The 23,259-nt window shown below is 49.4% G+C and overlaps 1 protein-coding gene across 1 annotated transcript; it reads left to right on the top strand.

Moving 5' to 3' along the window:
• Positions 1 to 360: 360 nt before the first annotated feature.
• On the top strand, positions 361 to 23,049 carry CRKL (CRK like proto-oncogene, adaptor protein). Its single transcript, XM_058158278.1, has 3 exons — positions 361 to 1,007; positions 2,208 to 2,667; positions 19,644 to 23,049. The coding sequence occupies exons 1-3, from the start codon at positions 376 to 378 to the stop codon at positions 19,776 to 19,778; spliced, it is 1,227 nt and encodes a 408-aa protein (XP_058014261.1). The 5' UTR covers positions 361 to 375; the 3' UTR covers positions 19,779 to 23,049.
• The last annotated feature ends 210 nt before the right edge of the window (positions 23,050 to 23,259 follow it).

Here is a 23,259-nt window from a genome sequence, read left to right as displayed (position 1 = left end):
AAAGAGTCGATTCTGGCACCTTGGAAGAGAAATGCATCCTTCGGTCCACCCTTCTCCGTCCTTTCCTTTGCCTCTCGGTGAAAGAATTCTTCCTTGTTTTCAATCGTTTCTCCATCAGAATCTGCTCGGGCCGCCCGCCTGCCTGCCTGGGAAAACTTTCAACCTCGGTTGCTATGGTTCCCCTTAATAAACGCAGTTGCTGGTTGACGATTCCAAGCGCAGCCCCGACGCCTCTTTTGTGAACTGCTTTCCTTGCTTTTAAGTTCTCCTCCGGTGCCGGACAATAAAGCCACCCGGGCAAAAGGAAAATAAACGGGGCCAAAGCGCCGGAGCCGCTTCCGAGCCGTCGGCCTTGCAAGCCGCTCGCTGGACCGGATGAGCGGCAACCGGGCCGGAAGAGCCCCGCCCCCTCCGGGCCCGGGGCGGGGCTTCGCGCGAAAGCCCCGCCCCCCTCGTCGCAAGGCGCCTCTCCGGGCGGAAGTCCCTGCGGCCCCCGAGGAAGAGGCTGGGCGCGCCTGCGCAAGAGCGTGTCGCGCGCCGCCGCCTCCTCCTCCCCCCCGCTCCGCTGCGGCGCCATTTTGGCGCAGGCTCCGGCGGGCGCGGCGGCAAGGCCGGATCAGCGGCGCGAGAGCCCCGCCCGCCATGATGTCGTCGCCGCCGCCGCCGCCTCCGCCCGCCTCCGCGTCCTCGTCGGGGCCCTCGGGGCGCCGCTTCGACGCGTCGGACCGGACGGCGTGGTACGCGGGGCCTCTGTCGCGGGCGGAGGCGCAGGGCCGGCTGCAGGGCCAGCGGCACGGGACCTTCCTGGTGCGCGACTCGTCCACCTGCCCCGGCGACTACGTGCTGTCGGTGTCGGAGAACGCGCGCGTCTCGCACTACATCATCAACTCGCTGCCCGGGCGGCGCTTCAAGATCGGCGACCAGGAGTTCGAGGCCCTGCCGGCCCTGCTGGACTTCTACAAGGTCCACTACCTGGACACCACCACCCTGCTGGAGCCCGCGCCCAGGTCAGCCCGGCCCCCCGCCTGCGGGTGGGGGTTTGGGGGGGGTCGCCGAACGGGAGCGGGGCGGGCAGCCCTTCGTGGCTTCGCCTTTCAGCGGGTTGCTTCCTAAAGGCTCCTCAGGGAAATGGGCGTCGGGCAAACCCGGAGCATCCCAGCCCCCCTTTAGGCCCGTCTGGAACTGAATGCATTCGATCGAGAAGGACGCCGGGCAGCCCGCAAAGAGAATAAAAGGCCCTTCCGTTCAAAAAGACCAAGTCAAAAAAACACCAATAATGTCAAGACCAAATAAAGATCAAGAGGACAGATCTGGCCAACCACATAAAATCCCCAGGTCAACACAACTCACCAGGAGCTCCGGCCGCCCAGCCCAAGGCCGGTGTCCACTGTCCCCAGTGGGTCAGACAGCAGAAGAAACTCCAGGGACATTTTTGTAACCAAGAGCATAAAACCACAAGAGATTCCCTCTGGGTGCAGAAGTAGAAAAGCCAATTCTGACGATTTCGCTCCAAGGCAGCATAGGAAAACTTCCTCCCATTGTCCACCAATTGTTTGAACTCCCTTTGTTCTGGGACTGGTCTGTCTGTCTCTGACATCCCCAGCTGGCGACCTTGGCATTGGGTTTGTCTCAGGGTTCTAGTTGGCACCCTTGCATTCCAGATTTCTCTCCCAAACTTCCCTTACATTCCAGTGCCTTCCCTCCCCCCTCCCGTTACAGTTGTCTGGCTGCAATTGTCTGGTTGCAGGCTCACCCATGACAGCCGGGAGAGGAGCCAGGCCTTTATAGCCCTCCAGAATGCCATCAGGGTGAGGTGGAATTTCATTCCGGGTGGTGGACATTAAAACAGAAGGCATACCCTGAGCCCCAAAAGGTGATACTGTTGTTTAATGGCATCAACCTTGTTGGCTCACATTAGTCGAGTAGAAACCAGCACTGTCATGTAGGGCTTTATTAGCGACAATCAGCACCTTGAATTGCACTCGGAAGAAAACAGCCGGCGTAATAGTGTCGTGTGCATACGAAGGTGTGTCTATTATTGCGTCGCTAGATGCTGAACTATGTGAAGCTTTCAAGTGTCTTCCAAGGGCAGCCCCATGTAAGCATTTTAGAATAGTTGAGCAATCAGGTGACTAAACACCAAAAGATAATGTTATGAGGATGTCATTGTTTCATAAGGGATTGAGTAATTTCCATGTCATCTTCAGGTATCCGCTGATGGGTCCTGGTACTGGCTCTGGTGCATCAGCTGCAGAGGAGAATGTGGAATATGTTCGGACTCTTTATGACTTTCCTGGTAATGATGCGGAGGATCTACCATTTAAAAAGGGGGAGATACTCGTCATCGTAGAAAAACCCGAAGACCAGTGGTGGAGTGCCAGAAACAAAGACGGGCGCATTGGGATGATCCCTGTTCCGTATGTTGAGAAGCTTGTGAGATCATCTCCTCATGGGAAGCATGGGGGCAGGAATTTCAATAGCTATGGGATTCCCGAACCCGCTCATGCCTATGCTCAGCCTCAGACCTCGAGCCCTCTTCCCAGTGCCACCCATACTCCTGGAGCTGTCATCAGTCCCTTGCCTTCGACCCAGAATGGACCGGTCTATGCCAAAGCCATTCAAAAGAGGGTTCCCTGTGCTTATGACAAGACTGCCTTGGCATTAGAGGTAAGCCATTCAGCTGGAGCAGGTTCCACGCAGCTTAGATCAGTTTCCTCATCCGGTTGGAAGGGCCTATCTCAAACAGGGGTTTAGCTTGTTCTGTCTGGTTTTCATGGACTAGTAAATAATTGGATGTTCTGAATCTCCCCCACGGTCACTCTTAAATGTGGAACCCCTGGTAAAACTCTATGCCTCTTTGTGATCAGACTTAGTGATTAGGCTTGGCATGGGGGAGGCAGCTGACATATTCAGGTTTTGCAATCCGTGGAGGCCTTTCAGCCATTAGTGAATCTGCTTCTCTACTGCAGAATATTAAAATTCCTTGAGTGTTATGAAAGGATGACTGTTCACTTTCTAAATCCTTAAGCAAAGTAGCCTTGTATAAGTACTCCATGTTCATTCCTTCTGCTGAACCTGGGTTATAAGGTCCTAGGCCCATACTGACTGTCTTACTCGGGATGGAGCAAATTTGACATTTCTCCAGATTAGATGAATCACAAGTGAGATTCAATAAAAGCATTAAAGTCATGTATTCAGAACAAAAAAATAATATTTCACTTAGAAATTTTGAAAGTGCCTTATAGTTATGCTTCTAGGGCTTGTAATAAACGAGCCTTTGACACTTCTCTTCTTTCCCCATTCCACAGCTGTAGAATACACTCATTCTTTTTATTGGTTAATTTGCTCAGACTGTTCTCCGTGTAAATATCCAGTTATTGTATTGTGTGTACTGTTTTGTTCAGCCTTATTTTCTCATTATATCTTTAACAATTTGGTTTTGAGCAACTTTGGTCTGAAGTGACCTCCCACCATGGCAGGGCTTACCTATAAGGTATAGGCTTATAGCCTAAGCTTTCTTTCACAGTTGTATTTCTTAATCCTTTCTATTTCTTCTTGAAAAATGCAGTAAAAGCCCCAGGCAGTTACCTTCTTCCTGTAACTCTTTGGTCATGTTACCCAGTTGTTTTTATCATATGCTTATCCTCCCTTTTTCTTATACGAACAAATGCCAATATTTTGAATTTTGCCAAAAGAGCTTTAAACATTTCCTCCTGATTGGGCAGTTATAGAAAGTGCTTTTCTTTGTGGTCCACTTAAAAAATGTCAAGTTACTTTTGCTTTTGTTTCCCTTTCTTCTTCCTTATCCAAGGTATTATTAAACTACCGTATATACTCGAGTATAAGCCGACCCGAATATAAGCCGAGGTACCTAATTTTACCACAAAAACTGGGAAAAACTATTGACTCGAGTATAAGCCGAGGGTGGGAAATGAGGCAGCTACTGGTCAATGTAAAAAATAAAGATAGAGCCAAGTAAAATAACATGAATATTTATTTGAACGAAAAACAATAAAAGTGCAAAAGGGGGTCCCCAAAAAGAATATGGTATCAAAAATACAGTATCTTTAAAAGTAACAGCAACCAAGCTAACGAGCTAAAATCCTCAAAACTCTCCTCCTCATCATCTGTTTGTCCAAACAGAGCTTCAGCTACTTCAGCGTCTGTGATGTTATCCGCATATACGTTGTCATCATCACTGAGTTCACAGTCGTCATCATCACTGCTGTCACCCTCATACAATGCGCTGTCTTCACTGCCATCCATAGCATTACTAATGCCACATTTCTTGAAGGCACGTTGCACCATGTCCTCTGGAATATCTTCCCATGCATCACGAACCCACTGTGCTATTAGTTGTATGTCTGGCTTTCTCAGATTTCCAACTTTTGTCAGTTGTCCTTGACCAGATGTCATCCATTCATGCCACATCCTTCGACACGGTCCTTGAAAGGTTTATTTAAACTGACATCTAGGGGCTGCAATACAGATGTAAGCCCACCTGGAATAACGGCCAAAGTGACTTGAGATGACTTTGCCAATTTTTTTATGTCATCAGATATGTGGGCACAGAACATATCCCAAACTAACAGTGATGGTTTTTCTTTAAGGCTGCTCCTGGTCGTCTGCTCCAAATTTCTTCCAGCCATTTTTTTGTTCCATCTTCATCCATCCAGCCTTTAACATGTGCACGCACTGTAATTCGTGGCGGGAATTTTACCTTTTTAGGCAAGGTCTTTCTTTTAAAAATAATAACAGGCCTCAGCTTGGTTCCATTAGCCAAACATGACAGAACGACTGTGAAATGGGATTTTTCATTTCCTGTGGTTCTTAGTAAAATTGTTTTGTCTCCCAAACTTGCCACAGTTCTGTTGCTTGGAAGATCAAAGGTCATAGGCGTTTCATCCATATTTCCAATATCTTGAAGGTCATAGTTATGGATCCTTCTTTGTTTTATGATGAATGAATGGAATGACATCACTTTTTCATCAAGGTCTTTTGGCAGCTTCTGTGCAATCTTTGTTCTTTGCCGCAAACATAGGCCAAACCTATTCATGAAGCGGGTACACCATCCTGCTGATGCAACAAATTTTTCAGTGCCTGGTACTTTAAATTTTTCTTCTTTAGCCATTTGAAGGGCACGTAAGCGAATTCCCATACGTGTTACACAGTAACCATTTTGACGACACTCCATAACCCATTCATGCAATTCAGTCTCTAGAGCCCCAAATGGACTCGTTAAACCACGTCGAGCTTTTTTTGCCTTTGGAAGCTTTTCCAAGTCAGCTTTCATTTTCCGCCACTCCCTTACTTGTTTTTCATCAACACAAAATTCCCTACTTGCAATACTGTTATTGCTTTCTTCTGCTCTTGACACAACCTTAAGTTTGAAAGCAGCTTCGTATGACCTGCGTTTTTGTTTTGATGGTCCAGGATTAGAAGTACTGGGATCCATTCCTAACAGGAAAAAAAAATTATTACGACGTCAACTGCCATCAGGAAACCATCACCCCCAGAAAGCTGTCCAAAGAGACCCATGGACGGCAAGCTATCTTTTCCAAAGGCGAAAAGAGGCGAGTGAGAGGAGGCGAGTGTGTCAAACGCCAAGAGGCGAGAGGAGGCGAGAGTGACAAATGCCCCTTTTAATAAGGGAGACGATCAAGAAAAGGTCTTATTTTAAAAAGTTGCTTCCCAATACACTTCACAAAAGGTTGATGATATGGATGACACAGTCATCCATTTTCATTCCCTACCGTTCCCTTTTCTTTTCTTTTCCAGTCTGTGTTTTCTGGAAATGCTGTAACTATCACACAGCAATTTATATAACCCTGCAACACATCATCACAAGAGACAAATACCGTACATTTGTTTCTATACAAATACGTTTTCAGGTCTCTTTATATAAATGTGTTTTCGGCTTAGAACGGGTTGTATTGATTTTCCTTGCTGTAACCCTTCCTGCTAATATTACAAATATATGGGAGAAGGACGGTATACAATTATTATTATTATTATTATTATTATTATTATTATTATTATTATTATTATTATTATTATTATTATTATTATTATTATATGATGATGATGATTTTTGCATTGGACAGAGCGAGCTTCAGTTTACCAAACTTTGTATCTTTTAATGAAACGTGTTAGTCTGAAGGGACTGTTTGAACTCACAAAACACTTGCAACTTTTAGTTCCGTGCTGAGGATTTTGGAAAGCAGCCCAGCAATATTTATTTATTGCTCGGACTGCTCTTATTTTCACTCCCCCTTTTCTTTTCTTTTCCTTCCCTCCCTCCCTCCTTCTCTGCCTCTCTTTCGTCCCCCACCTCCCGGGATCCTTGCGGGTCGAAGGTTCTGCCCTGCCTTACACCAGCCGCCCACCCATGCCAAGGTCTCCTGGCTCTTTCGCCTCTGTAAGCAGCGGCTTCTCGGCAGCGTCGCCCCCCTCCCCTCCATGGATCGGCTCCTTCCCCAGCACTGAAGGCATCCTTAGGAATACACCTCCACCTCCAGGAAAATAAAAAGAGGCAGAGAAGGTAAATCGCCCGCCCCGTTCGGAAAGAAAGGGGAGAGGACTCCAATGGAAGAAGGGAGAGGAGAATTACCAATAACAAACACAAAGAGCTGGGTTAGAGGTGCCTTGTCATGTACAAGGAGATCAGAGAGGGCAACCACCGTGAAACAATAATCAGACTCAAAACGGGCTGCTTATTTGCCATTTGCTCTGGGTAGAACGGGTTTTTTTTTTAAAAAAAAATTGGTTTGGAGAAGGAAAGCTAATTTGCTGATCTGCGCGAGGGTCGGTTTCTTTTGCCTCCCTTCTTCTTCCTCCTCCTTCTTCCCACCCTAGCTTGCAATGCCCCCATCTCTCCTCCTCCTCCTCCTCCTCCTCCTGCCCCCCTCTCGGATTCGGCGTTCATTTCTTGCCTTTGTGGAGCGGAGGTGTTGGGGGGGGAGGGTTTGGGAATAGATTTGGCAGAGGAGATTACCGTAATTTTGCTCACTGTTGCTCACTGTTTACTTTACAATGTTCACTCGGGGAAGTGAAACGCAAAGTATAGTTAGCCTGGAAAAAAACTGAACCATGTGACTGGCGGGAGAGAAGGACGGCGCCGGGAGGGGCGGGGGGAGAAATTGTTTGTTCTTGCCGTATTTCTCCGCTTTCCAAGAGGCTTTTCTTTTTCACCTCTTTCTCCCCACCTCCCCAATTTCCATAGGGGGAAAAAAAAACCCTGGGGAAAACTTGGCAAAAAATAAAATAAAATAAAAAGTACTGAGTGCAAATGTTTTTTTTTTATACTGTAGTTGGAGTTTTCCACGTTTCTTTCACATTCAAGGCAGCATTCTCCCCCCATCCCTCGCTGCTTTTCCAAAACATGCTTTGAAACCTTTGCATTTTATTGGGATGTATTCGTGACAAACGCCCCCTCCGCCCCCTCCGAGGGCGAGAGGAGGACCAGTAAGAGGAGGGCGAGAGTGACAAGCAAATAAAGAGAGTTCTTCTCGCCCCTTGGCGTTTGACACACTCGCCGTCCTCTCCGAAAAGCCGAAATTGAGTGCGAAGCGGCAGTGGGAGTGGGTGGGTGGGTGGGTGGGTGGGGGGAGGCCGCCGTGAAGTGCCGGCTGGGGGAGCCCGGGATTGAAGTGCCGGCAGGACGAGCCCAAATGCTGCCGGCATGCTTTGCCAGCTCGGCCGGCTCGTTTTGGGGCGGCGGCTGGCCTCCGGCGTTTTCTTCCGCCGCTTTTTGATGGCGGCGGCGGCGGAGGGGGCGTTCGACATTTTCGCCCCCTCTCACTCGTCCTCCTCTTGCCCGCGGTGGGGGCGGAGGGGGCGTTTGTCACCCTCGCCCTCCTCTCCGAAAAGCCGAAATTGAGTGCGAAGCGGCGGGGTGGGGGGAGGCCGCCGTGAAGTGCCGGCTGGGGGAGCCCGGGATTGGCTCCTGGACTCCCCCAGCCGGCACTTCACGGCCGCCTCCCCCCACCCCGCCGCTTCGCACTCAATTTCGCTTTCGGAGAGGAGGCGGTGACAACGCCCCTCCGCCCCTCCGAGGCGAGAGGAGGCGAGTGACAAACAAATAGAGTTCTTCTCGCTTGGCGTTTGTCACCTCGCCTCCTCTCCAGCCGAAATTGAGTGCGGCGGGGTGGGGAGGCCGCCGTGAAGTGCCGGCTGGGGAGTCCAGGAGCCAATCCCGGCTCCCCAGCCGGCACTTCACGGCCTCCCCACCCCGCCGCCTCAGCCGACTTTCGAAGGCGAGGTGACAATAGCGAGTGACAAACAAATAGAGTTCTTCTCGCCCCTTGGCGTTTGTCACCTCGCCCTCCTCTCAGCGAAATTGAGTGCGAGCGGCGGGGTGGGGAGGCCGCCGTGAAGTGCCGGCTGGGGGTCAGGAGCCAATCCCGGGCTCCCCAGCCGGCACGGCCCCCACCCCGCCGCACTCAATTTCGGAGAGGAGGCGAGGTGACAACGCCCCTCCGCCCCTCCGAGGCGAGAGGAGGCGAGTGACAAACAAATAGAGTTCTTCTCGCTTGGCGTTTGTCACCTCGCCTCCTCTCCAGCCGAAATTGAGTGCGGCGGGGTGGGGAGGCCGCCGTGAAGTGCCGGCTGGGGAGTCAGGAGCCAATCCCGGCTCCCCAGCCGGCACTTCACGGCGGCCTCCCCACCCCGCCGCCCTCAATTCGCTTCGGAGAGGAGGCGAGGTGACAACGCCCCTCCGCCCCTCCGAGGCGAGAGGAGGCGAGTGACAAACAAATAGAGTTCTTCTAGCCCCTTGGCGTTTGTCACCTCGCCTCCTCTCCAGCGAAATTGAGTGCGAGCGGCGGGGTGGGGAGGCCGCGTGAAGTGCCGGCTGGGGAGTCAGGAGCCAATCCCGGGCTCCCCAGCCGGCACTTCACGCGCCTCCCCACCCCGCCGCCGCACTCAATTTCGCTGAGAGGAGGCGAGTGACAACGCCCCTCCGCCCCTCCGAGGCGAGAGGAGGCGAGAGTGACAAACAAATAGAGTTCTTCGCTTGGCGTTTGTCACCTCGCCCTCCTCTCAGCGAAATTGAGTGCGGCGGCGGGGTGGGGAGGCCGCGTGAAGTGCCGGCTGGGGAGTCCAGGAGCCAATCCCGGGCTCCCCAGCCGGCACTTCACGGCGGCCTCCCCACCCCGCCGCCGCACTCAATTTCGAGAGGAGGCGAGTGACAACGCCAAGGGCGAGAGTGACAAACAAATGAGTTCTTCTAGCCCCTTGGCGTTTGTCACCTCGCCCTCCTCAGCCGAAATTGAGTGCGAGCGGCGGGGTGGGGAGGCCGCCGTGAAGTGCCGGCTGGGGAGTCAGGAGCCAATCCGGGCTCCCCAGCCGGCACTTCACGGCGGCCTCCCCACCCCGCCGCTCACTCAGCCGACTTTCGAGAGGAGGCGAGGGTGACAAACGCCAAGGCGAGAGTGACAAACAAATAGAGTTCTTCTCGCCCTTGGCGTTTGTCACTCGCCCTCCTCTCAGCCGAAATTGAGTGCGAGCGGCGGGGTGGGGAGGCCGCGTGAAGTGCCGGCTGGGGAGTCAGGAGCCAATCCGGGCTCCCCAGCGGCACTTCACGGCGGCCTCCCCACCCCGCCGCTCACTCAGCCGACTTTCGAGAGGAGGCGAGGGTGACAACGCCAAGGCGAGAGTGACAAACAAATAGAGTTCTTCTCGCCTTGGCGTTTGTCACCTCGCCTCCTCTCCAGCGAAATTGAGTGCGGCGGCGGCGGGGTGGGGAGGCCGCGTGAAGTGCCGGCTGGGGAGTCAGGAGCCAATCCGGGCTCCCCAGCCGGCACTTCACGCGCCTCCCCACCCCGCCGCCGCACTCAATTTCGGAGAGGAGGCGAGTGACAACGCCAAGGCGAGAGTGACAAACAAATAGAGTTCTTCGCTTGGCGTTTGTCACCTCGCCCTCCTCTCAGCGAAATTGAGTGCGGCGGCGGGGTGGGGAGGCCGCGTGAAGTGCCGGCTGGGGAGTCCAGGAGCCAATCCGGGCTCCCCAGCCGGCACTTCACGGCGGCCTCCCCACCCCGCCGCCGCACTCAATTTCGGAGAGGAGGCGAGTGACAACGCTGCTGGCGAGTGACAAACAAATGAGTTCTTCTAGCCCCTTGGCGTTTGTCACCTCGCCCTCCTCTCAGCCGAAATTGAGTGCGAGCGGCGGGGTGGGGAGGCCGCCGTGAAGTGCCGGCTGGGGAGTCAGGAGCCAATCCGGGCTCCCCAGCCGGCACTTCACGGCGGCCTCCCCACCCCGCCGCTCACTCAGCCGACTTTCGAGAGGAGGCGAGTGACAACGCCAAGGCGAGAGTGACAAACAAATAGAGTTCTTCGCTTGGCGTTGTCACCTCGCCTCCTCTCAGCGAAATTGAGTGCGGCGGCGGGGTGGGGAGGCCGCGTGAAGTGCCGGCTGGGGAGTCAGGAGCCAATCCGGGCTCCCCAGCGGCACTTCACGGCGGCCTCCCCACCCCGCCGCCGCACTCAATTTCGGAGAGGAGGCGAGTGACAAACGCCAAGGCGAGAGTGACAAACAAATAGAGTTCTTCTCGCCCTTGGCGTTTGTCACCTCGCCCTCCTCTCCGGCGAAATTGAGTGCGAGCGGCGGGGTGGGGAGGCCGCCGTGAAGTGCCGGCTGGGGAGTCAGGAGCCAATCCGGGCTCCCCAGCCGGCACTTCACGGCGGCCTCCCCACCCCGCCGCCGCACTCAATTTCGGAGAGGAGGCGAGGTGACAACGCCAAGGCGAGAAGAACTCTATTTGTTGTCACTCGCCAGGCGTTGTCACCTCGCCTCCTCTCAGCCGAAATTGAGTGCGGCGGCGGGGTGGGGAGGCCGCCGTGAAGTGCCGGCTGGGGAGCCGGGATTGGCTCCTGGACTCCCCAGCCGGCACTTCACGGCGGCCTCCCCACCCCGCCGCCGCACTCAATTTCGGAGAGGAGGCGAGGTGACAACGCCAAGGCGAAGAACTCTATTTATTTGTTGTCACTCTCGCCAGCGGCGTTGTCACCTCGCCTCCTCTCAGCCGAAATTGAGTGCGAGGCGGCGGGGAGGCCGCGTGAAGTGCGGCTGGGGAGTCAGGGCCAATCCGGGCTCCCCAGCCGGCACTTCACGGCCTCCCCACCCCGCCGCTCGCACTCAATTTCGAGAGGAGGCGAGTGACAACGCCAAGGCGAGAAGAACTCTATTTGTTGTCACTCGCCAGGCGTTGTCACTCGCCCCTTGGCGTTGTCACCGCCCTCCTCTCAGCGAAATTGAGTGCGAGCGGCGGGGTGGGGAGGCCGCCGTGAAGTGCCGGCTGGGGAGTCAGGAGCCAATCCGGGCTCCCCAGCCGGCACTTCACGGCGGCCTCCCCACCCCGCCGCCGCACTCAATTTCGCTTTCGAGAGGAGGCGGTGACAACGCCAAGGCGAGAGTGACAAACAAATAGAGTTCTTCTCGCTTGGCGTTTGTCACCTCGCCCTCCTCTCAGCGAAATTGAGTGCGGCGGCGGGGTGGGGAGGCCGCCGTGAAGTGCCGGCTGGGGAGCCGGGATTGGCTCCTGGGCTCCCCAGCCGGCACTTCACGGCGGCCTCCCCACCCCGCCGCCGCACTCAATTTCGGAGAGGAGGCGAGTGACAAACGCCAAGGCGAGAGTGACAAACAAATAGAGTTCTTCTCGCTTGGCGTTTGTCACCTCGCCTCCTCTCCAGCGAAATTGAGTGCGAGCGGCGGGGTGGGGAGGCCGCCGTGAAGTGCCGGCTGGGGGTCAGGAGCCAATCCGGGCTCCCCAGCCGGCACTTCACGGCGGCCTCCCCACCCCGCCGCCGCACTCAATTTCGAGAGGAGGCGAGGTGACAAACGCCAAGGCGAGAGTGACAAACAAATAGAGTTCTTCTCGCCCTTGGCGTTTGTCACCTCGCCTCCTCTCCAGCGAAATTGAGTGCGGCGGGGTGGGGAGGCCGCCGTGAAGTGCCGGCTGGGGAGTCAGGAGCCAATCCTGGCTCCCCAGCCGGCACTTCACGGCGGCCTCCCCACCCCGCCGCTCACTCAATTTCGGAGAGGAGGCGGTGACAACGCCAAGGCGAGAGTGACAAACAAATAGAGTTCTTCTCGCCTTGGCGTTGTCACCTCGCCTCCTCTCCGGCGAAATTGAGTGCGGCGGCGGGGAGGCCGCCGTGAAGTGCGGCTGGGGAGTCCAGGAGCCAATCCGGGCTCCCCAGCGGCACTTCACGGCGGCCTCCCCACCCCGCCGCCGCACTCAATTTCGGAGAGGAGGCGGTGACAACGCCAAGCGAAGAACTCTATTTGTTGTCACTCGCCAGGCGTTGTCACCTCGCCCTCCTCTCCGGCCGAAATTGAGTGCGGCGGGGTGGGGAGGCCGCGTGAAGTGCCGGCTGGGGAGTCCAGGAGCCAATCCGGGCTCCCCAGCGGCACTTCACGCGGCCTCCCCACCCCGCCGCCTCAGCCGACTTTCGAGAGGAGGCGGTGACAACGCCTCCGCCCACCGCGGGCAAGAGGAGGACGAGTGAGAGGGGCGAAATGTCGAGCGCCCCGCCCCTCCGCCGACCACCGCCGCCGCCATCAAAAGCGGCGGAAGAAAACGCCGGAGGCCAGCCGCCGCCCCAAAACGAGCCGGCCGAGCTGGCAAAACATGCCGGCAGCATTTGGGCTCGTCCTGCCGGCCCAGCTGTTCCCGAGGGCAAAAAACCCTCTCCCTGGGTCGGCTCTGCAAGGGTAGACTCGAGTATAAGCCGAGGGGGCGTTTTTCAGCACAAAAAACGTGCCGAAAAACTCGGCTTATACTCGAGTATATACGGTATATTGTTTTCAGTTGATTGATATAGATAGAATTTGGCCTTTGCTATCTGCACCTTAGCCAACATTTTATTCTCTTATGCTTGAAGAGATTTAAAGATTTCTTCAGAATGTCCTTACTTTTTATGAGGGAGTAAAGAATTGCAAGCAGTATGAGCACCCCAGTATTCTGAGATTTTATTGCCAAAATTCAGAAGGAAAAACCATCTATTTAATCAATATATATATATATATATATTTGTTTTCTGAGGTTTTCACGGGTGTTTGTATGTAGGTCTTTGGTTGTTCGGGTTTTCTCCCGTGTAAAATTGGAAATGTCTTGCGTTTAATGAAGTCTCATTCGTCATCTTCAGGCTTCAACCGTGCTTCTGGGAGCAATGTGTGATCGCAGCTGTTTCTTCCTTTTAACTGCTGGTGGGGTTTGAACTGATTGGGTGGGAGCTTGGCTGTGCTCTGATTGGATGGAGGTTTTTTTGTGCTCTGATTGGCTGGGGGTGTGTCCTGTTTGGGTGGGGGCTTGGTTGTGCTCAATTTAGTCTGTGTTGCAGGGGGATTTGAGCTGGTGAGCTGCATAGCTTTTGACACCCACTATGAAGATGTAGCACCACCACAAAGCCAAACAATAGCTATGCAGCTCACCAGCTCAAATCCCCCTGCAACACAGACTAAATTGAGCACAACCAAGCCCCCACCCAAACAGGCCACACCCCAGCCAATCAGAGCACAAAAACCTCCATCCAATCAGAGCACAGCCAAGCTCCCACCCAATCAGTTCAAACCCCCACTAGCAGTTAAAAGGAAGAAACAGCTGCGATCACACATTGCTCCCAGAAGCACGAAGCTGAAGCCTGAAGATGACGAATGAGACTTCGTCGAAACGTTGCCAAGACATTTCCAATTTTACACGGGAGAAAACCCGAACAACCAAAGACCTACATATATATATGTACGAATATATATATGCATATATATATGCACGAAGCTGAAGCCTGAAGATGACGAATGAGACTTCGTCGAAACGTCACCAAGACACTTCCAATTTTACACGGGAGAAAACCCGAACAACCAAAGACCTACATACAAACACCCGTGAAAACCTCAGAAAACATATATATATATATATATATATATATATATATATATATATATATATATATATATATATATATATATATACCCAACTTGCAATGACTACTTTTCAGATAGGCAGGTAGTAATGATAGCAGTTTGCCTCCCAAGAGGTTTCCTGTTCCTATTCCTTCTCTAATGCTTGGGAAAAGGGGCACCCCAAATGTCAACCAAGTCCCTTGCGGTAGGACTTAATCCTCTACCATATGGCGTATTGAAACCCTCCAAACAATTAACTTTGTCCCCGATTCAATTGCCTTAGAAGTGGGCAACTGAATTTTGAAGTGTTTTATGGAGAAAGGAGTTGGATAATGAAAACATTATTTTTGAAATGATACTTTGGAACCTGCAGGAGATGGTGCCTAGGTTATGGGTGCTTTGATATTCAAATTCGGTTTTAAAAACTTTAAAGGTCAAAATTGGTGTTTTTCCCTTAAGGTAGGTGGTACTATTCATACTTGAATTGCTCTTCTAGTGCCTAGCTCTATATCTTTTCAAGTGGCATCCCTGTCTGCTTCTACATCGTTATATGGCGAACAGTTGGAACTCAGCATCTTCACAGTGCACCAACTGCAGAGCAGAGGAGCATTTCCTAACCTCTCCAGTGGCTCCTGAGCAGAGCATCCTGAGGACTGCCCAGGCTGCCCTTTGCTCATTTAATGCTGCTCATGATATCAGTTGCTAGGAAGCCGCAGGAAAAGGGCTCTTTCATCCCACAGGTCAGGCTGAGCAGCTTCCCAAAGATGCACAATTGCCAATTGTGTGAGGGGGAGTGCTGGGCTAGATCCCACCAGGCTCTTCCTGTGTTTTGGTAGCATCTGGAAGCCTGAAAGATTGGATAGGACTGATGAGCTGGCATTTAATAGACGATGGACTGTGTATTAAAGGAAGTTGAATGCAGTAAATGGAGAAAGAGAAAGGGAGATCGGACGGGTGGGAGCACGTGGGATGAGTGGCAGTCAAATCAGGACTGTGGGTGTACACTGTTGCCCCGTGAAGCAATTCCTGACAACAGAGGACCCTTCAGCTCCCCTCTCATGAATTTTCCTTGGCCTATTTTGGGTTCGTCTGGGGATGTTTCCGAAGAGGTGGTATTTAGTCACTGTCAGTGGCTTGCAGGTAGAGATTTGGGGTATTTGTTTGATTTGTCATGAGAAACTAAACATGGCCTGACTTGGTACTAATTTAATGAGATAGGAACCCCCTCCCCCACAAAGAAACCTTAAGGCCGTAAACTGCTGAGCAGGAGATTGACAAAAAATCTCAGATGACAGCAGTGGCAAACCACTTCCTGCTTCCTGCCCAGAACAGCACCCAGATGTGTCTGTGACATTTTGCTCGGCTTCAAGGATATTTTGCATTCCTTTGCTTAGGTGATGCTGGATTTGTGGGCGGAGGGATTGTCCATGAAGGCCAGGCCTAGTTTGTTGGCATCTAACTGTTGCTGAGTCTTCTAATAGCTTTGAGGCTGCTAATTGGAGCATCTTCAGGCTTATCAAAGGTTACAAGTAGACAAGTCAGTTCCCTTATTTCTTCTGTGAGATTCAGTGACCTGTGAGGGGTGGTAACATATCAGTTCAGCCTCAAAGGGTTGCCTATATGGATGGATTTCTGATATTTATAAGGCTTGGCAGACTCTTGAGATAAAATAGAAGGAAGTCTATAAATTTTGCGTTACCTTCTGGAATAAAACGTTCTCCTTATTGATAGCAACACCTTAATGAGAGCTAGGACTTTTTTTCCAAAACCTGATGTGCAGACAAAGGACCAAAGAGCTTTGTCCATTCAGCCTGGTTTCTCAAGACTGCCTGCCTCCCAAGCCCCTCGCAGCACAGCCTGGAACGCCAGGCAGAATCTCAGGCGCAGCTCACTTGGCCCTTTGGCACGCGAGGGAGGTGGCTGCCCCTTGGTCTTCGCAGTACATTCCTCCTCCCCAGAGACAGCTGGCTTGGCAGAGAGAGACAGGCTGACACTGTAGCCCCCTTCCCCCCACCTGCTTAGCCCAGCCTTGTTTTTTTTTAAAAAAAACAGGCCATCAGTTAACGAAGCAGCCCTACCTGGCCTGGAAGTGCCCCCCCCCGTCCATTCTGCCCCTTCCTCCTGCCCTGCCTGGGAACTCTCTCCCAAAGTTGCGTTTGCCTTTGTGCTCCAGCCAACACAGACAACACAGAGAGGCCTCACTGCCAGCCTTGTGTGTCACTGAAAGGGTGGGACAGTTTCTTTCCCCAAGAGGAAGAGATGGCAGCGAGCAGCCCCTTTCCTCCTGCATTGGAAAGAGCAGCTGCTCTCCTGCAGCCAAAACCTCCACAGACCTCAGTCAAAATCTTGCACCAGGAGGAAGCAAAAAGTGTTTGTCACTGCTTGTTCCTGTCATATTTATGAACGGTTGCTATCCAAGGCTAAATGAGACGTGGCTGTTACATGTAATAACCGCAACTCACACATGCACACTGGTCATATTGGAGTTGAATGCCATTTAGGTGTTACCTGCAGCTGCAAAAGGATTTAAGTTGAATCCACATTAATTGAACTGAATCCTAAAAATCAAGATGCACCATCGGGGATGGTGGGGATCTGCCCCTTTTCAATTCTAGGCTTCTGTTCCCCATCCCAGAAGCAGGTTCGTAAATATATTATTTATACAGCTTGCTTTATTTATTTAAATTTATTTAAATTTTTCACATGATCCTTTGAAAAAAAAAAAGAACCTTTGTCCCATGTATCTATCCAGCCTTTGTAAATCTTCTGTCTGGTCTTCTGTTTTGCTCTGTCTGCTGGCATAAATGGAATTGCATGTCCAAATGGACTGCTTGATTGTATAATTTTAGAGAGGAATACTCCCATTTTCTGTGATTAATGAAAATCTCCTCTCAACATTCAACCTTTTAGCATTAAAAAACCAAATGTTTCCATTTCCTGCCATATTATAACACTTTTGCTATACGGCATTTTAGTCTGATGATACATTAGAATTTTATCTAATTACAACAAACATCGTTTTTAAGAATTTAATTCAAAGACTGATAAAATAGATTCATCCTCTCCTGCATACTTGCAGATTTTACTCAACATATAAGCATTATCAGTCTCAGATGACCTCTTTTGCCCAACTTGCATTTCTTTTGACTATGCAAAACACTAATGCAGTGGTAGTTTTCTTACATAAACTTAATGGAAGGATAAGTGAATCTTGGTGAAAGAAGAAAAAAAAAGGCTCTATAAATTCCTTAAATAAATGAAAATCTTTTCGTGGAAAGACATTTTAGTATAGTGGTGAAGGCACTAGTCCCACTTTCTACACAAAGCCAGGTGAGAGACCTTGGGCCAGTCAGTGTCTCTCAGCCCTAGGAAAGAGTCAATGGCAAACCACTTCCAAAATCTTTCTAAGAAAACCGCAGGGCCATGCCCAGGCAGTCACCAGGATGACTCAAAAGCAACTCTTTCTGAAGGACTTTGCTTTTCCAAAGGTGGACCCATTTTTAGGTTGTCATTTTTTGCGTATATATCATTTAAATTGATTCATAGAAAGAGAAGGAGACTTCATTTTGTTGCCTTGAAGGCAGGAAAGCTGCTAGCAAGGAACGAACCAATCCATCATCATCATCCACTACGAGAGTTTCTCCCTCCGGTTAGCTTCTCTTTGATCTCAGCTTGAGTGGACCAGGGAGGTTGTATCTGTGGAGTGAAAGGTGGGATGGAGACCTAAGAGATCCTCCTTGTCATAACAGAGTCCTCCAGATCTGGCTCTTCCAGCAGGCAGAGCTGGGATGGCCTTGCTAACTGCTGTGTGACTGTTCTGTAACTGGCTGCTATATACTTATTTTTTCCTCGGTAGCACAGACACCTTTTATTACTGTTTATTGCTGGTAGTCTTTTTAATCCACTGGATACCACCCAAAGTCATTAGCCAGTAGAGGGGCCCGGAAAGAGCTTAAAATCAGTTATAAATAAAAGAAATTATTTGATTCCCATTGACGTTTTAGTGAGGAAGGAGATTGTTGTTACCTCTGCTTAATGCCATAAGATGCATTTGGAAAGCCTGAGTTGCACAGACAATGTTAATTCTTTTGCTCAGGAAGGAGGTATTCAGGTTGTGGTACAGTTCAGGTTTTTTTTAAATGGGAAATTCTTTGGGGGAATGGCATTAAACTAGCTGCCTCACAGTAAAATTCACTTTGAACTAACCCAGTTCTAAAAAATTGGCTTGTAAATTTTTCACATACTCAAAAGGTAAGACTGAGTTACTTGTTTTACAAGCTTCCTCTTTAATTCTAATGATTAATCTGTGTAATACGTTTGCAGGCAGTTGGAGGTAACCAAATGTGGCTTCTAAGCCAGGAACCCTCTTTTTAAGAGGGTTGAATGTCCTGGTCTGCTAAACTACTGGAGAATTGTTTTAAATAATATGAAATTAATTTCCTACAATCTAGTACAGCAAAAATACTCCTTTGTGTATATCTGATAACTCAGAATATGTCATGAAGATTGATTGCAGTCCACTCACTGTGAAAGCGCATTAACTCCTGGGGGTTCTCCTTACCCCAAAAGGGCCAGAAAATCACTGCGGTCGTTAAGCAAATCTGGTTTCCCCTGTTTGCTGGGAAAGTCACGAACGCCAATCACACGACCCTGGGATGCTACAATCGTTATAAGCAGCTGCTGGTTGCTAAGCACCTGCATTTTGGTTATGTGACTGTAGGGATGCTGCAGCAGTCACAGGACAAGGAGCAGCTATAAGGCATCTTTTGAATCTTTAAATGCTTGTGAAGCAAATGGAAGTAAGTCAAAGGCTACCAATACGCAGAACGGGAAGGCGGAATCCTGAGGTTAAAACAATTATTGATACAGCAGTAATTGGTCAACTTTCTGTTAATTCTTTTTTAATAATAAAGGCACATGGAAAACCAATCAGATCTTTTTAAGTTCCCCAAATAACAATTTTCCAGGCCTTTTCATTTTTTTTATTCTGCTTATTAATTTATAGTAAAACATTTTATAATTTATATTAAAAGATTTCATTGTTTACACTAGCTCAGAAATCCAAATGTTACTTGTACATGAATGGAGGCCTTCAGAGACCGGCCTGGGAAGGCATCACAAGCATAGAGCCGGTTTACTCTCTGGCACCCAAAAGTCAAGAGGAGAAAAGAAAGGCCTACCACAAAAGGTGCTGCCAGGCGCCTGATTTGACTACAGAAGGGTGGAAAGTTGGTACAAATTGCAATCTTATAAACAACATGGGAAGAGAAAATATTTTCTTCCCTCATATGTGATATTAGAATTTGAGATTATCCATTGAAATCCAGAGAGAGATATTTAGAGTCCCCAGAAGCAGTTTGCACCTAATCAGACTGTGGAATTGGCTGCCAGCCAGTTTGGGCGATTTCAGAAGAAAAAGTTTGTGGAGAAACCCATTCTACTTGCTGTTTAGGCCATTGACCTCTTGTTTAAAGGCAAAAGTAGGGGTGCCTGGGACCCCAGGACAAGAGGCAGCTCTGATGATGAGTTTCCCAAAGGTATGCACTGATGACCACTGAAGACTGGCTGAGGTCCTGATCTGAGGTGCATTGTCTTTTGTGGGGGGAGGGGGGTGCATGCAGATCACTTGAAGGAATGTAAGAATGTTCTTGAAATGCAATTCTTGTGGGAAGAAATAACTTGAACCTTTCAATTTCATCCTGCATGTGTATGCAGTTGTATTTATTTTTCTTTTTTGCAGGTTGGTGACATTGTGAAGGTCACAAGGATGAATATCAATGGTCAGTGGGAAGGAGAAGTCCATGGAAGAAAAGGGCTCTTCCCTTTCACACACGTCAAAATAATTGACCCTCAGAATCCCGATGAAAATGAATGATCTGCTGGCCCATCTCTGCATTGCTGCTTCCTTTTTCTGGCTATCTTGAGCATCATTTGAAGTGCGATGGTTGTTGATGGCGCAGCTAAGGATTGCCAGCCACTCATGTTTCCATCTTGCAGTGATTTCACAGCCTGACCATGTCTCTATTGGGAACGCACCTGGTAGTCCGGCATTTGCAGTTTTTCCTAGAAGGTTTTTGGACCGTGAGCTGATTGTGGTGCTATCTAGGCAGAGTGGGAGGGATTGAGACATCCAGTTTCTTTGCCAAAATGGATATTTTACTCAGAGAATTCTAAACAATTTTGTCTAACTCCAAACAATAATAAAAATGCATTTTTATGAAGCAAGGAAGATGAGAGCACATAATCATGTTAAACAATTATGTCTTTAGGGAATTATTGATGCTTATGTGCTACAAAGAAGGTTTTTTTTGAGTTTGCCATTGATTTAGAATAAATTGTAGCAAACTCTTGAAAACTACATTTCTTCATTGTCATCTTTATAACCGTGTATAATTGATTCATTTGCCATATACCTGCTTAAACCTCTGTTTGATTCAGATTTAATTAGATCTGAAATGATACTTCAGGCACTAAATACGACTTTTTAGAAGAAACTTATGCGAGCTTTGATGAAACTATATTTATCCCTTTAAAATCTTGGTTTTTAAAAAAAAGCAAAAACAGCAGCATTGATAATCAGTTACAGAGAATGCAACAATAACTCAAAAGATACTCTTGGGCCTTTGTTTTCTGCATGGAGGCGCAGGAGTACAAAGTCATGGTAAAATCATTTCTCTGCGCTAAGTTTAAACACAATGAAATACGATCATGAAGAACCTTGAATGTTGGTTATAGCATGTGAAGACCTTGACTCCCTCAGTGATGTTTTTGAAAGTTCACTGGTGCTGCTCTCTTGAGTGGTTGGACCTCAGGAGTGACACGTCTAACTTAGTATTCAAGTGCCTTAATCAGAGGATGACAGGTGCTGAAGGGGACAGACGTTCGGAGCAGTTTGGTCTAGAGAAAAACCTTTCGGATCACCAGCAGTGCTGGGCAGGTGGCTGATGATCTGGAGAAAGGACTGTGAATTAGACTTGCCTGGATGCTTCCTAATGGACCATTATTGGCTGTTCTATTAAGTGCCTGGGCACGTTTGAATGACTGTCGTACTACTGAGCTTTGTGTTAGGAATATTTAAGCTGCACTAAATGTCCGTCTGCCATACAATAATTCTGCTGCATAGCTGGCCTAATTCTATGAACAATCCTTCAGGGCAGTACCTAAGCCGTGTATAAATGTTTTGCCTCGATGAGCTGCCAGGTGAGCAAGGACACCTGGAATTGAGCTAGTTGTGATTCTGCTGGGCTACCTTTAGAACAGCCAACACTTTACCTTTTCTTTGGTTAGCTCCACCCTCGGTTGCTTTCTTGGTAAACAGAGGTTGAGGTTTCATAGACAACTTGCAATTGAGTCTCAAGCCAGAGAAGCCGGCAGTCAGTGGCCTTCACACCCATCAAAAGTAGACTTTGAACAGCTTTGATCAAAGCTGGTAAAGGCAGTTCAGACACAGCATACTAAATTGATGGTACATTTCAGTGGCATCCAGATGTTGGATACTTTACTGCTTTTCTCCCTATTTTGTTCTTTCCTACCTAGAGAAGCTGGATATGCTTCTGGTTGTGAATGTCACAAAGGATGAACTGTCCTTGCTGTTTGCTTAGGACTATTCATAAGCATTCAGAGAGCCTCCTCTGGAAACCAGCTACGTTCTGCATAATTTTGTGGATTTTTTTTTCAGTCAGTGCTTTTTCATGTAAGGTATTGAAAGCCTTGAAGTGGAATCCTTGTCAGGTGACTCAGAAATTTGTTCGCTCATTGAGCAGGAGTGTGCAAACTGTGCCCTTTGGCTGCAGAAGGTCTTCCGTTTCTTCATTGCAACAATTGATGCCTCAGGTTAGCAGGGAAGTCCTAAGAGCTGTCCCTCACTGAGAAAGTCCAGACTCAGATCAAGGAAGGTCTTGCAGGTTGTCTTATTAAGGAGTGAAAAGCATTTCTTCTGATATTTCATGTGTGTTTTTATTTTATTTTGTGGAGGGGGTGGGGATTGGAGATGAAATATTGTAGAATGAGAATATTTGAACACTGGTTTGGCTGCCCCGCCTGTTATAAACTTTTCTGGTGTCTCCAGCTGAGTGTGACAGTTGGTTGCCATTCTAAAGGGTAGCCAGAAGTTCACACATCTTTTAAATCAGTGAATTTGAATTCTGGGCAGTTGAGCAGGAGTGGGGGGGAGGCTCTCTGGTTTCTCCAGGAAGAGCTGGGGATGCCTAGCTGAAATAGGCTGTATAATGATACGTGGGAAAGGCCTCAGGGCGAGTTTGTGTGAGATGCAGCCTAGGGACAGCTGCACAGTGGGTAGAGCAAGAGGTTCAGAAGGCTCCCCTCCCTCAATTTATCAGTCTGTAAAGGAGACAGTGGAATATTTGTACTTTCAAACTAGCAATTTCTATTAACGTAGCTTTACAATAAAGTTATTAGGCCTAAACCCGAAGATGACACAGTGAAATCCTATTAATTCCAATCCATTATTAGTCTACTTCTAATGCCAGAATCTTGCCAAACTAAAGCTATGACTTTCTGCCTTAATAGATGTTATTAGGGTGGATGGGCTAGAAGACCTCCAAGGTCCCTTCCAATTGTTTATCCTAAGAGATTCTAGGTGTGGATACCCTGAACCACTTCCCTCCTCCCTGGCAAAGCTCTGCTTCTCCAGGTGCACATTCCACCACAGATAGAATAAGCTTATTCGGTCATGTTTCCTGTCTGATCTAATGACTTCTAGCTTGCAATCTTCCTTCCATCTATTGACAGCTCAAGAAATCAGGAAGATTCCCTCCCGAGCCTCTTGCTCTGCCCTCTATTCCCTGGGCTGCCTCTCCTCCCTGTGCCCCAAGGTCTTTCTCACACACCACTGCAGGCTGCCAGTCCACTTCTTTGGGCCAAACAAGGTGGACTGAGGCTCTTGCTCACCAGGGACCGGCTCCTGAGATTTGTGGACTTTGCCTCCTGTTTGAGAGTTTGTCAAGGATTTTTATTTTATGCTACAAATTAACAGTATTAAGTATATTTTTAGAACACGTGAAATGTGTTAAAATTAGTGCCTTTTTGTTTTCTTAATATAATTCACTACTGGTCCCACATCGAGCAAAAGAGTTCAGTGCCCTGTTTGTATTACTTCCAATAAAACATACATCCTGTTTGCAGAATTCTTGTCCCGTTTCTTTCCTTGACAAGTTTGTCATCTGGCTCTGAGTAAAAGGTAAAAAGCGAGGGGGGTTTTAGTGCCTTGAACAGCAGACCTCTCCCTACTGGCTGCTTCTCCCTTACGGGCAGGAGGCTCTAAGGCAGAGGTCCCCATCCACTACCTTTCCCCCCCCCCCCAGCCTTGGCACAATCCAGGCAGTGTAATTGGATTG

Source organism: Ahaetulla prasina, chromosome 15, assembly GCF_028640845.1.
Source record: "Ahaetulla prasina isolate Xishuangbanna chromosome 15, ASM2864084v1, whole genome shotgun sequence".
NCBI classification, from domain to species: Eukaryota; Metazoa; Chordata; class Lepidosauria; order Squamata; family Colubridae; genus Ahaetulla; species Ahaetulla prasina.
This window is presented reverse-complemented; position numbering and strand designations above follow the sequence as displayed.

Coding starts and splice junctions, on each gene's coding strand:
- CRKL (XM_058158278.1), top strand. CDS start 376: ATGAGCGGCAACCGGGCCGGAAGAGCCCCGCCCCCTCCGGGCCCGGGG. Junction 1,008..2,207: donor CTGCTGGAGCCCGCGCCCAG/GTCAGCCCGGCC, acceptor TGTCATCTTCAG/GTATCCGCTGATGGGTCCTG. Junction 2,668..19,643: donor AGACTGCCTTGGCATTAGAG/GTAAGCCATTCA, acceptor TCTTTTTTGCAG/GTTGGTGACATTGTGAAGGT.